The sequence below is a fragment of the Crocodylus siamensis genome, chromosome 2 (assembly GCF_052110815.1).
Source record: "Crocodylus siamensis isolate JL-2025a chromosome 2, ASM5211081v1, whole genome shotgun sequence".
Classification (NCBI taxonomy): domain Eukaryota; kingdom Metazoa; phylum Chordata; order Crocodylia; family Crocodylidae; genus Crocodylus; species Crocodylus siamensis.
The window spans coordinates 82,882,380-82,895,753 of record NC_143396.1 but is presented as its reverse complement, the minus strand read 5'-3'; the positions used below and the strand labels follow the sequence as shown (position 1 = coordinate 82,895,753).

General features: G+C 41.2%; 1 protein-coding gene across 3 annotated transcripts in view; it reads left to right on the top strand.

Moving 5' to 3' along the window:
* Window positions 1-13,374, top strand: part of KLHL2 (kelch like family member 2) — a 100,130-nt gene that overhangs the window by 50,349 nt on the left and 36,407 nt on the right. For all 3 annotated transcript variants that reach the window (XM_090036249.1, XM_090036248.1, XM_090036250.1), the window contains one exon: window positions 3,156-3,318. In XM_090036249.1, coding sequence (XP_089892375.1) covers window positions 3,156-3,318 — 163 coding nt within the window. The remainder of the gene's footprint in view (window positions 1-3,155; window positions 3,319-13,374) is intronic.

Below are 13,374 nucleotides of genomic sequence, written 5' to 3'. Positions count from 1 at the left end.
TTGGAGCAATTTGTTGTTAAAGGAATAAAAAGGGAATGCTACAATGCCCTCTACTGGTCTGCTCCCACAACAGCATTGTGCATGGAAGACTAGAAAGACTGGCAATGAGAGGAGCAAGTACTGAGCAGTGAGCTTCCTTCTGACTATTTTAAATATACTTGTAGTCATAAGACTCTTTTTTTTTTTTTTTAACCTGTATCCTCCATCTCCAGATTCAGTGGTGTGAATACTTATAAGTTACCGCTTTTTGATAGCTACCTGTATAAAAACATTTAAAAATGCTTCATAGCCTTAGAGCCAGTAGTTCTACAGGTGCAAAATTACAAATAGCTGTGCATTATCAGAGTTTCTGTTGCTTAGTAACAAGAGCTAAGCATGTAAATCTAACTGGATAAATTTGATTTATTTTAGTTTTTTTTCTTTCTTGCAGTTTATACAGAACATATTGACATTTACATGAATTTTGTTTTCTATTTAGCTGAAATACTTTAGAATTTTTTATTCTGGACATCCATTGATATCTCTTTGGTCACCTCACTCGTAGCATTTGTTTTCTGCTTGGGTGAACAGGCATGCATTCTGGTATGAATATTTGTGCAAGTAAGTTTTAAATTTGTTCTGACATTGAAATCTATAATTCTCAAAATTTTTTAGTATGGCAATTTTCCCTTTTTTATGGAAACTCATTTTTAAATGTTGAGTTTTCAGAGAAAGACTTGCTCATCTCTACTTGTAACATAAATAAAATTGCAGACTAAACCCTGATCCTGCAAGTATTTTAGCCATGTGTGTAGGTCAGGGAAACTACTCTTATTTAAAAAAAAAAAAATTGAAAAGCATATACATAAATGCTTGCAAGGTTTCAGTTCCAGATATCACAGAATCTTCACACTTGTATATATTGTGACAATTAAGATAAACTTGGCTCATTGCAGTCTTTTAATCTAGTGATTAGTGAACCTTCCTAAAGAAGCTGGGGTATGCAGTTTTAAATGATGATTAATGTGAAGATCTTTTTCCTTATTTACTATTTTAATTCGATTCAGTAGTCTATTTTTTGCATTAATATCATTGAAAGAGCTGTTGATTTCTTTGTTATTTTTGAAAGACTGTGCTTAGCAACTGTGTATATGTGGGTTTATAACACTTTTTTTCTTCTTCCTTTTTAACTGTTGATAGTTTCATAGATGTTAGGATACAAAGGGACCTATTAGACCATCGAGTCTGACCCTCTGCCCCAGGCAGGAAAGAGTGCTGGGGTCACATGACCCCAGCAAGGTGTCTGTCCAATCTCCTTTTAAATACCTCCAAGGAAGGGGACAGCACTGCCTCCCTTGGAAGCGTATTCCATGTTTCGGTAACCCTCGCTGTAAAGAATTTTTTCCTGACATCCAGTCTGAATTTGCTCTCTTTCAGTTTGTGGCCATTATTTCTAGTTATCCCAGTGTCGCACAGAGGGGAAGTATCACCTCCCCGGACCTGCTTGTGATGCACCTACTTACTGAAGAAAGGGTGCGGTTAGCTTTACTTATTACCACATCACTCTGGTGACTCATGTTCATTTTGGAGTTGATTATGACTCGAGATCCCTTTCTGCAGTTGTGCTACTTAAACTGGTCCCTCCCAGGCTATAGGAGTGTTGATGATTTTTCCTCCCCAGGTGCAACACATGACACTTATCCTTGTTAAACTGCATCCTATTCTGTTCCACTTAGTTCCTCAGCCTGTCCAAATCAGCCTGGATTTGCTCCCTGCCCTCTAGTTTGTTTACCTGCCCCCATAGTTTGGTGTCATCGGCAAACTTGGACAGGGTGCTTACTCCTCCCTCATCCAAGTCACTAATGAAGATATTGAATAGTATCGGTCCCAGGACAGAGCTTGGGCTGTGTAATAATCTACGTTGCAACTGTTTATTTATAAGAATTGGGTGTAACACTGTCAAAGGCCTTTTTAAAATCTAAGTAAATAACATCTACCTCTATTCCTTCATCCAAGCATTTTGTAACCCGGTTGTAAAATGAAACCAGGTTAGTCAGGCAGGATCTGCCTGCTGTGAACCCATGCTGATTGCCCCTTAGCATTATTTGACCCGCTGGTCCTACACAAATGTGATTCTTAACAATTTTCTCCAAGGTCTTGCCAAGGATAGAGGTGAGGATAACCAGCCTGTAGTTACCTGATTCCTCCTTCCTCCCCTTCTTGAAAATAGGTACCACACTGGCCCTTTTCCAATCCTCTGGGACCTGTCTTGAGTGCCACGAGTACTCAAACAGTTGTGCGAGCAGATCAGCTCTGACTCCAGCTAATTCCCTACGTACCCTAAAATGAGGATCTTTAAGAGTTGATAGTCCTTAAATTGGGCTATACTGCGATCCTACTGTTTATTTCCCACCTGAAGTGATAGCCTTAGGATTTAAAATAGGATAGCTGAAGCAGTTACATTGATGTTATTACTGATAGTGAAGAAATTAATAAATTCCTGGTAAAATGAGTTTTGGGCAATGGACAGGTGTTCAGTTGTAGCTCTGCAAATTTCTGATGAACTTGCAGCTCTATGAAAATGTGGCAAGGGGTGGGAGGCTATAGGCACTCTAGCTCCCTTGCTGATAAGCTACAAAATCACCTGGGGAAGAGGAGGTGGCTGTCAATGATTAGTTGGTAGTGACTGAAAAGCAGCAGCTGCCAAAGGAGATGGAGACCTCCATCTTCTTGCTTCTGCCGGCCCTGAAAGTGCTGCTGTTAGAGCCCCAGCTCTTGCCAGGCCTTTGCAGTGCTGGTGGGAATTTCCTCGTTGTAAACCTTCACCCTACCCTGTCCTCGTCCCTTTCCCCCTGTCGTCTTGCCTGCCAACTCTACCTGTTGTGATCAGCAGAGAGAGAAAGTGGTGCAGAGGCATTAGGGTTAAGATGAGGGAATTCTTGAGACCCTGCCACTTCAGCAGTCCCAGGATTGTTTAGGGGGTAGCATGACTACTATATTATTGTGGATGAAAATTAATTAATACTTCCCCTCTTTCCCCCCTCCAACCCCACCTCCTATAGTTGTGATACTTTTCCAGTCTCCTGCTTAGTATTAAATTTATTAGGATATTTTGGAGTGATCTAAATCGGAGTACAAATTCATATAGAGTATTAACCAGTTTTTGTTTCTCATAGGTTCTTCTCCCAGCAGCTGGTCTGTTACAGTTGCAGGATGTGAAGAGGACTTGCTGTGAATTTTTGGAATCCCAGCTTCATCCGATCAACTGCTTGGGGATTCGTGCATTCGCAGACATGCACGCATGCACAGATCTGTTGAACAAGGCCAACATGTATGCAGGCAAGTAGTGCATCTTCTCAGGTATATGTTTGTACCAAAATACTTTCTCTACTTGCTACTGAAGGCTAATTTTAGCCATGATAAAATGTAATGTAATTTAATATCAGAGAGAGAGTTGTCTGGCCAAAATGTTCATTATGTTCATTATCCGTTCAAAGTGTTCATTTCCATTTTGGCCCTTAACCGCCCTATGGGGAAGTGCATCTTCATGTTTTGTAATCTTGATAGCTAGGAGCCAAGAAACTAGTAACTAGATGTTGTTCATAGTTATAATAATGAGTAATGTATGGGAATCTGTTTCGGGGTGGCGTAGCATGAAAATGTAGTGCCAACAGAAGTGTATTTAAAACTTCAGTCATCTTTGAAACAATTAGTGAGTACATGGCTATGTTGCAGGTGTACTTGTTACTGCTCTTTTTGAATTTGCTGTCACAAGTGAAACGCTTAAATGTATTGTGGAAGAACATGTGGGATGTTCCACATAGTCCATGTCTTGCTGGTAACTCTCAAGTGACATAAAAGTAATAAGAGGAAGTGAGACATACAGTGCACTGACTGAATGGATGTTGTGCTGTACTACTTTTTCCAAAACCCTGTCTGGCATGCTTAAAGTTTGAACTTCTGCTGCAGAGTACCTGGAGAGCCCATTTTCTAGCTGATTATAATATTCACTACTGCAAGAGACAAGCTATCTACCTATCTATCTGTGAAGAACATTGGCCTGATCCTGGTGTTTCTCTGAGCTGTTTAGAAGTTATCATTCAGCTTTCTGCATTTTCCTGATTCTAATTTTTATCATGAGTTAATTGAAGATGGACTTTTTTAAACTTCAGCTGTGGAAAGTTGTCAAAGCTGTGGAAAGTTGTCAAAGCTTGATACACCTTTCATTCTAAAATGAGGTTCTCATGCCATTTCACTAAACACAAATCCCATTTTGGATTACAGTATAGATAATGAGAATGGCTGTATGTAAGATATATAAAGTAACTATTCTGTTCTAATTGCCTCTGGTGAAGACATCAGCTGGAGTAGTGTATCCTGTTTAGGGCACTACATTTTAAGGAAGATGTAAACAAAGTGGAGGGAATCTAACAGGCTTAGAAAACAACCAGTGAGAAAAGGTAGCAGGAATGAGTTTGCTTAGGAAAGAGAAGACAGAGGAGATATATTGGGAGACTTAACATATGGAAGATTGCTTATAACAGAGAAAAGGGTGATCAGTTTTTCTCGAATGAAGCAGTAGCTAGGGATGTTGTGGGATCCCCTTCATGAATGTTTTAAGAACAGCTTAGAAACATTTCTATTAGGGAAAGTCTAGGTATACTTGATTCTGTTTCAGTACTGGGAGTTAGACTAGATCAGCGGCCAGAACCTTTTTCAGGTTGAGGGTAAGAATTACTCAGCTTGGGACAGAGGTGGGGGAGGGGGGGGGTTAGGACTCGCCCGTTGTCACGGTTTCTCCGGGCAACAGGGAGTTGTTCTGAGAAGGGCACTTTTTTACCTTGCATGTTTTCCTGATGCTATGAAATTTAGTAATTGTCAGAATTGCATTATAGAACATGCAAAAAAAGATGTCCTAAAGATATAATTTAACCTTGCAATACATTTTATAGAACCAAACAATTCTAACAAAACAGACACTTGTCTAGTTGGGGTAAGGCATCTCCCCTTGCTTACTACTTCAACATAATGAAGCCTTGATACCAGGTTTGGGCCTGAAGACAGAAATAACCAATAGCTAAATAAAAGAAGTGTTGATATGTCCTTGTCTGGATTCCAGCTTATTAGTCAGAATGGTAATGCGATTTGAGTATAGTGCTATGCTTTAATTGTATCCAGATACTAGTGAATACTAAAATAGATTTGAAATGTTTCCAAAACTATATGTTTCAGTGTCATGTGTTGCAAGTGACTTGCCTAGTGTACCTCTTTATCTGAAATTTTAGCTGTCTGCGCAGTCATGTATTGCTTACTGTCTTTTCAGTATTTTTTTGCACATTGGATCCATGTATCTGAGTTAGTTTCCACCTAAATACTGTATCTTTCACCTTCCACACTACTTTCCTCTATATCTGACAACTTCTGTGTTCTCCTTGTCATTCAGGTTTCAGTGTTCTCCTTGTCAAAAAATTTAACATCTTTTAACTCCTCATGGATACAAGGTCCTACAGAGTTCTGTTTGTTCAGTTTGTTCTTCTGGGTGTTATCATCTTTTTCTCCATGTAATGACCATCTCCACACCTCTTATGTTACCTATCCCACCTCCTTTGCAGCACTAAACTTGCTACTTATAATGTTACCGTCTTCCTCCTCCTGCTCAGATAATAGTACAATTTCATTGTTCCTTCTTGTACTTCAAGCTCCTTGTCCTCACCTCTTAAAGTTCAGCATAATTCTGCCCCCATTTATATCTTTCCCTTCATATTTTCTGACTCCCATTTTCTTTTCATCTTGGCTTTATTTTTAGACTGTCTTCCTTCTCTCCATGTCCTGACCATCCCTCAGCCCTGGGATCACATCAGAGTGTTGATGGTGTCTGGGCAACCCAGGCAGGTGTTCCCAGGGCTTCAGAGGCCTGATCCTGGAGTACTTGACCAGGGCAGCCAGAGGCAGCCCCAGGCTGACCATGCTGTCCTGTCATAAACCTAATAGACAACTGCCACAATGGAGCGACATAAATTGATGCCGCCTGTGTTGCGGCCACAAATTTGGGGCCTTTGTGGTGCATCGAGAAGTATGGATGTCTGCTTGTTCGTCTGTTTGCTTGGCCAACGGGAAACCCAAAAAGAACCGAAAGCCCAGAACCATCTACTCCAGCTACCAGGTGGCCACGCTGCAGAGGCGGTTCCAGAAAGCCCAGTATCTGGCCTTTGTCTCTCCATAAATATTTTTATGGTGAGATGGGGCAAACATCTGTTTCAACCCTCAGATATTCAGAATCAAATGGCAAAATTTAATTGCTTGGAGACGAAGTACTCACCTCTGCCATAAGACTTCCTCAATGGAGAATGTTAATAGGTATTGTTTTGTTTTGATTCATTGTTAGGTTGGAATGTAGGCACTATTACAGTGGATCTCCGTTAAATTGGCAGAAGTCAGGGTAGATTTGCATCTTAGACTAAATCAGAGATGCAAAAGCTTTTGTGAACCCAAGCTCACTTCATTAGATGCTGGGAAAGGATATGGACAGAGCAGTATATTATATCAAATAGCATGGTTTGAATACAAAAGACAAGGAAGGCAGAGGAAGGAGGAGGAGCACTGCAAGGAAAGGCAAATACATATCAAACCCAAAGAGACAAAGGGCTCCAAAAAGCTAATTCAGGTAATGGAATATGAGTCTGTAGACTCTGTTTAGACCGTGTTTAATACAATCCAATCTGGATGATTTCTTTTTCCGCAATTTTGCATTCAAGTTTGTTTTTACTGAGCACAGGAGCTCTGAGGTCAGCAGTGGCATGTCCAGGGAGGTTATAGTGTTCTTCCACAGGCTTGCGGGTCTTTCTGGAACTGACATCAGATTGCCGGTCATTCATTCTTACATGTAGGGGCTGCCCTGTCTCAGTTAAATAGGTCTTATTTTTTCTTCTTGCCAGAAAAGTTCATCCTATTAACCTTTTCCACCTAGATGTCCTAGCTTTGGTTTTAAGTATGAATCTAGATATTAAAAAAAATACTTAAAGGTATTGTTAGACCCCTGACTCCATGTGGTGACCAATGACTAGGAAGACAATCCAGTTGCTCATGAATCCTGTTACTCATTAGCCAGACCAAGCAGGGTGCAAATGCTACTTGCACACATTGCTCGCAAAAGCTTTATTTAGAATGGAGACAGCTTTGGGCAAAGGTCCCAAAAAAACTAACAAACTGGGGACATGCCCTGAACATTAGTTCTTTTTACATTTTATACACCTTGGTTCATACATATTAATATTTGTTCCACCTCTGTCCCTCCTTCTGTTCCACCAGCTTCTCCTCCCATCTCAAGTTCTGCCTCTGTTTACTGTTTACTTCATTAGCATGGACTCACCTATGCATTTCCTTCATGTACATGCCTCTGCTAAGAGGTACACATAAGACTTTGATTTCTGCTTCTCTCAGTCACTTGCTGGTTCTTTCTGGTTTCTTGCTGACTCCTTCATCTCCAAGGTCTTGGTTCTACTTATCTCCTGACAATAGTTGGTGGGCTGCATCTTGTTCTCCTTACACAGGGAATCATGCATCTTGCACACTATCCCATTGTTAGAAAACTGCCTACTTAAGCATTTGCATAGTTACTTTCTTTAATATATCATCCTGCCTTGTGATTAGCAGCTTTTGCTGACATAGAGGAAAAAGCCTTTATTCAGCTGCAAGCCCAGTGCCCCCCAAAATCTACATAGTGTCACCCTAACAGGTCTATTTTCCTTTTTACCTTGTACAGTGTTTTTTTCATAGAAACTGTTACATGCGACTGAAAGGCGGACACTGGAGTGTGTGCCTGGGACACTGATCACTTACAGTGAACCTAATGGGATGAACAGTTGTTAGGCCTCCTAAGGTGACCAGGGCCTTTCTTAATTATCTCTGAGGGAGGTGGGTTTTGGGGCTGGGAATGCACATAGGACTACAACCCGCCATCATGCACCCTATAATGGAACTATTGTGGAGACTTGGATAAGGTTTATAAGTATATTGTAAAATCACAAATACAACAAAAATAAGAACATTAATGAGTAGGAATAGTGCACCTGTTATATACACTGGTTTGAATATAACACTATAAGCAAGACTGCCAAAGAGGGTAGTAGCAGACAGAATCAGGGCCTTCTCAAGGCTCACTGAACCACTGTGACAACCAAGCCCTCAGTCTTTTCCACACAGTGTACTCGAACCGAGAGTGAGGGGAAGGTTGATATTTGCAACTCCAACTGATGATTGAAGTCCCAGATGAGTACAGGTAAGTCTCCAATCAAGTGGTCCAAATAATCCAGTAATCCAATAAGTCACCTTTCACACAGTCTGCCACAAGCAATACAAACTCAACCAAGCCCTCTCAAAATCAATCATCAATCTGTAAACCAACCAACTCAATCATGCACAGTATACCATCACCACAGTTGTCTTAGTCTTCAACTCACATACACCAGTCATTCCCAATCACGCGCCCAAAATCCTCACAAGATTTATTTTATACCAACAAAGTCACTCCACTTGTCAGTCATCCTTCAATCAATCATGTACATGTGTACACGACACCCATAATATGGTGCACCCAGCACTTGGGTGTAACACGTGGCACTGTTGAACCAAAGAGGCTACTGCGCATGCTCCCAGATGGTAAGTGGGTCATTGACATCATCAGGGTGGAAAGTACAGCTGTTCCAGAGCCTTCCCATCTCTAATCAATGTGCACAGGCTTAGGAGGGAAATCCATAATAGACTCTCTGTCCAACATGACCTTTCAAAGGAACGGAGTCTGGCTCCACTCAGACTTTTTGACATGTGTCCCAGAAAAATTTGGGATTCCATAGTGCACACTTTGTTGAAGAAGCTTTACTTAATCTGCACATCTAACTGAATAAAGACTTCAAGTACCCTACTATAAAATTTCTAGGAGGTTAATTTAGTCTTTTGCTTTTGGGCTTACATAATTCTAACTTACCCTTTTTTCCCCAAAATGTTATTCCTACCTATTTTTGACCTTTCTCATGAAAGGAAGCAATACCAGCAATGTAGAACTATGGTTAGGTGTATTTTAAGTATCGCATTTCTTTTCAATTCACATGCTGTGAATTTTAATGAATGGTGTTTTTCTAAGCCAATTGAGAGTATCTTGAATGTGGACATACTTTGAAACTTTAAAGTAACTTTCAGCAGAGATTGAGATGATTAGACCGAGTGGCCATTCCAGCATAAGAGTTAAGTGGATTGCTAAACTAATTTGAAAAGTGTATACTGTACTGGATTGTACTTAATTTGTGGATTGATACCTGGATAGTGCTGGAATCTGAAATCTGTCACTTGTTTGTAAGCATGGAAGGGACTTCAAAATGTATCTCTTGGATTGTTAGTGTGTATTACTTGAAAACGTGACACTTAAAGGACACATTTAGAAGATTGTTTTTTGTAATTCTGTTTTGAGTAGTAACTTCTGTTGCTATGATGCAGTTCTTGTTGCTGTGACTTTCGTAGTATATGCTCCAGAATGCAGTTATTTTAACAAAACACTGTCAAATCAAACTTGATTTACCTGCAATTCAGGTACTCCTCAGTTAACTTTGTCCTGGTTAACATTGTTGCATTATTACACTGCTAATCTATTACAGAACACACTAGTTCAAAATTGTGCAATGTTGGTTGTAATGTTGTTTGGCTGCTGTCTACTAGTAGTTAACTACTGTGACTTAATTGGATTTGCTTAACGTCATTTCACTTAAAGTTGCATTTTTCAAGAACGTAACTATGACATTAAGCAAGAAGTAGCTGTACTTTGGCAGAACATAAGAGTTTGGTCCTTTTGATCAAAGGCGCTTACTGCTTAATCACTGTATTGTGGAGGTCTTCTACAAAGCTTTTGACAAACACAATTTTAGCAATTTAAAGACTAACGTACGCTTCATCTGCTTTGACCAAGAATAGAAAATTCAAATCTGTGGCTTTCAAAAGAACCGGTTTCCAAAATGAAGAAAAAAATTGAAGGTGAAATTGTGGTGGGATGGGTTTTTATCTGGGTTCTTACTGGTCTGTCCAGGACCTATTCAGGGAAGATTTCACAGTGGCATGTTGGTAAAATGATCTGTTTCTTTCCAGGAGACTTGGGAAGTTAAACAAAGGTACTTTTGTGCTAATGTATGATCAGGCTCACTTTTTCATTCAGCTGAGGCAGCCTGGGCGCAACTTTCACCGAAGCCCAATACCAGTGATTTTGATCTGACTCGCTACATGGTAAACACGATCTAGGTCAGTGGTTCTCAAGCTTTTTTGTACCAGGACCCATCTGTAAATAGCAATGGCCAGTCCCAACCCAGCGCCCCTCACTCCTGACCCATTGCCCAGGCCTCCAGTGTGTGGGGCAGAGGGCTGGGGTGGGGCATGGGAGCTCTAAGCAGTCCCTTTCAGGCTGAAACTCTGCCAACCTGTAAGGGAAAAGCTATGGTTTCCCACATTTTTCTCCTTTAAAGGAGAATCCATTTTTAAAGTTTGTTGATACATTTTTAAGTGTGTTTGTGACCTTTTCGTATATTCTTGCAACCCATGGGTTGAGAAATGCTGATCTAGGTCATGCCCTTTGCAAGGGCTGGTTTTGTCCTGGAGCAATTGCATGGTTTCTGCCTCCCATTAGCACCTTGTTTGTGGTTTCTTAAAAGTTGCAGGACACTCAGGAAAATTAAGCCAACCCTGTATCTTCACCTTTTCAACCTGACTGTATATGAAAGTTTTGCTTGTCTTCATTCAATTTCCGTACCTGTACATGTGGATGTTATCAGAAATGCTTGTAGATAGTCATAATGCACTTACTCCAGTGTGCTCTGGAAAGGAGAATGCATTTTTAATGTTAAACCATGAATTCAGAGGCAGTAACAACTCTTTGCACCTAGTAAAATGATGGGGGCAATTCAGACATCCATGTACTTATTTCAGGTTCTCTATAAACTTACGGTATGTCTGCATCTGTAGTTCTCAACCTTTTTTAGACTCTAGGCTGTAAGTGAAAGGGTGCTGGGTCAAAAGGGAATGCGGTGGCTTTCAGTTTCATGGTTCCCTATCCGGGAGGCCTGTAGAGCTGGGGCAGCTGGGCATGTCTCACCTGTTGCACCCTGTTTAGTGCTGCCAGATTGCCATTTTCAGTGTGGCTTGAGACGGGACCCAGCACAGTTGCTGCATTAATGTAGAATTGGCAGAGGCGCAGCAAGGTCCTGGAGAACAGGGTGCACCAAGGGGCAGCCCCTGGGGAGCTCATGCTGCAGGACTACTGTAGTCTTCTGCAGAGCAGATCACAGTTGCACTTGAGGTGCAGGAAGAGAGGTGAACTTGTGGCAGGCTTGCCAAAAATGTTGGCCCCTACTGCTTTAAATGATTCTTCAGTCAGTCCAGATAGCCATGTCTTATATAGCTAATGAGCACTGATAGGTAGAATTTTCTGGCATTATTGCCTATGATTTGGAGAGGTCTTTTTGGAGAAATGTTTTGTACCAAAAAGATCTAAAAAAAAAAAAAAAAAAATTGCCCAAAAATGAGTGACCACAACTTCAATTTCTGAGATCCATCTACAGATTTATGTGAAATAACAGCAAATATTTTAGAGCATATATTTAGACTGCCCATTGTCAACTCCTGAATGAATAGAAATGTTGGGGAGCACAAAGTAATTTTCGTAAAAATGCAGCAGATCAGCTGTACTACTTTTCAGGCTTTTCTTCCCACAGAGGTTCTGCCAGTCATCTTCTGTTTGATAGCACTTCACTAAATCACTGGTTCTATGTACTCCTATTTCATCTAGAAAAACCAGTTCAACTGTAAGCAGAAGTTCATATTAGAGTCATGAAGCCCGGATTTTATCTTAGTTTACTGATGTGTGATTAATTCACAAATGCTAATTAACAATTGCTAATTTTATGCACCTTGTACATAAAAATACACATTATTCGTTACCATAAATGACTCGCGAAAGGTAAGACTGATATTCATATTCTAAAGTCAGCAGGGCAGGAACTGCCAGCTCTCTTCTGTTTGGTATAGCTAACCGTTTGTTGACACTAGATATTGAACATGCAGAGCAAATGGCAGAATCTCCAGCAAATATAAGGAACATCTACTAATAGCTTTACCTCCATTTCAGTTGCTACTTTTTCTTCTTCTCCACTGCTTCAAGAGTTCTTGCACCATCAGTCAGTCAGCTACTGACTTCCTCCATACTGCCAGCAGTATGGTCCAAAGTATGGTGTATTTTTTGGTCCCATTTTGCACCAAGAAATGCACCCTTTTCTTGGTGCAAAATGTTAGTGCGCAGGTATTAAATCAGTATTTTTTTCAGAGGAAAAATAGCTTTTCTGCAGCAAAAAAAATAAAAAGACAAAAAAGCTCCTGTACCCAGAAGCTTCTCAGGACAGGGAGGGGGAAACAGAAATATCTTCTAACATCACCTGTAATGACTGTACGCATCCCAGAGTCCCTAGGGGCCCCCAGGATCACACATTCTTCTGCTTCCTGCCTCCTTTTACCAAGGCAGGGAGAGGGTGGGAGGGAAAGCACTAGCTCCTTGATGGCTTGCCCAGTGGCAAGCTGACAGGGAAGCTTGCAGTTAGGTAGAGGGGTTTGAACAGGTCTGGTGCTATTCACATGGCAGTGCCAATGTGAAGGTCCCCAGTACTGTTCAAAGTAGTCCTCCCCACTTCATGTGCCAACCCTGCAAATCACTGGAGCAGTAGAGCAGGCAGGCCTGCGGTTGTGGGTAAATGGTAGGAGCAGGGAATTCACCCTGTTCATTGCAAAACCCTGGCAAGAATTGGGGCTCTGGCAGTGGTAGTAGGGGCAAGGAGACCAATTTTTCTGGCGGTGCCCATCCTGCAAGGTTTGGTGAGGGAGGGGCTGTCCTTGGCAGCTTGCTTCTTTTCAGCAACTACTAGCTCACTGACAGGCTGCCCCCTTCCCTGGTAGAGAAGACAGTCTGTCAATAACTGGGCCATGTTGGGGGTGGGAATTATGGAGGAGAAGGCCACTGTTGTCCCTAGTTGAAGACTTTGTAACTCTCCACCCAGAGGGATGGAATTTCTCTATGTTCCCCTTCTCTCCATGTTTTGGTGGCACTGCAAATTAACACTAGCTTCTTGCTCTTCTGCTTGAGTTCCTCCCTGAAATCTTTTCACTTTGGGTCATGCCAGCTCAGTGAAACAATACATTGGAGACTGTCATGTCTGCTGCTGCAGGTAAGCAGAGGCTGGTAACACCGTTTGACAGAGGCTCTTAGTATCTATCTTACTTTACAGTAATTTTCATTTTACAGTTGGAACAAAACAAAAACCTTCAGTGTCCTCCAATAGCAATCCAAGAGAGAGAGGGGCGAAGAGAATTTTT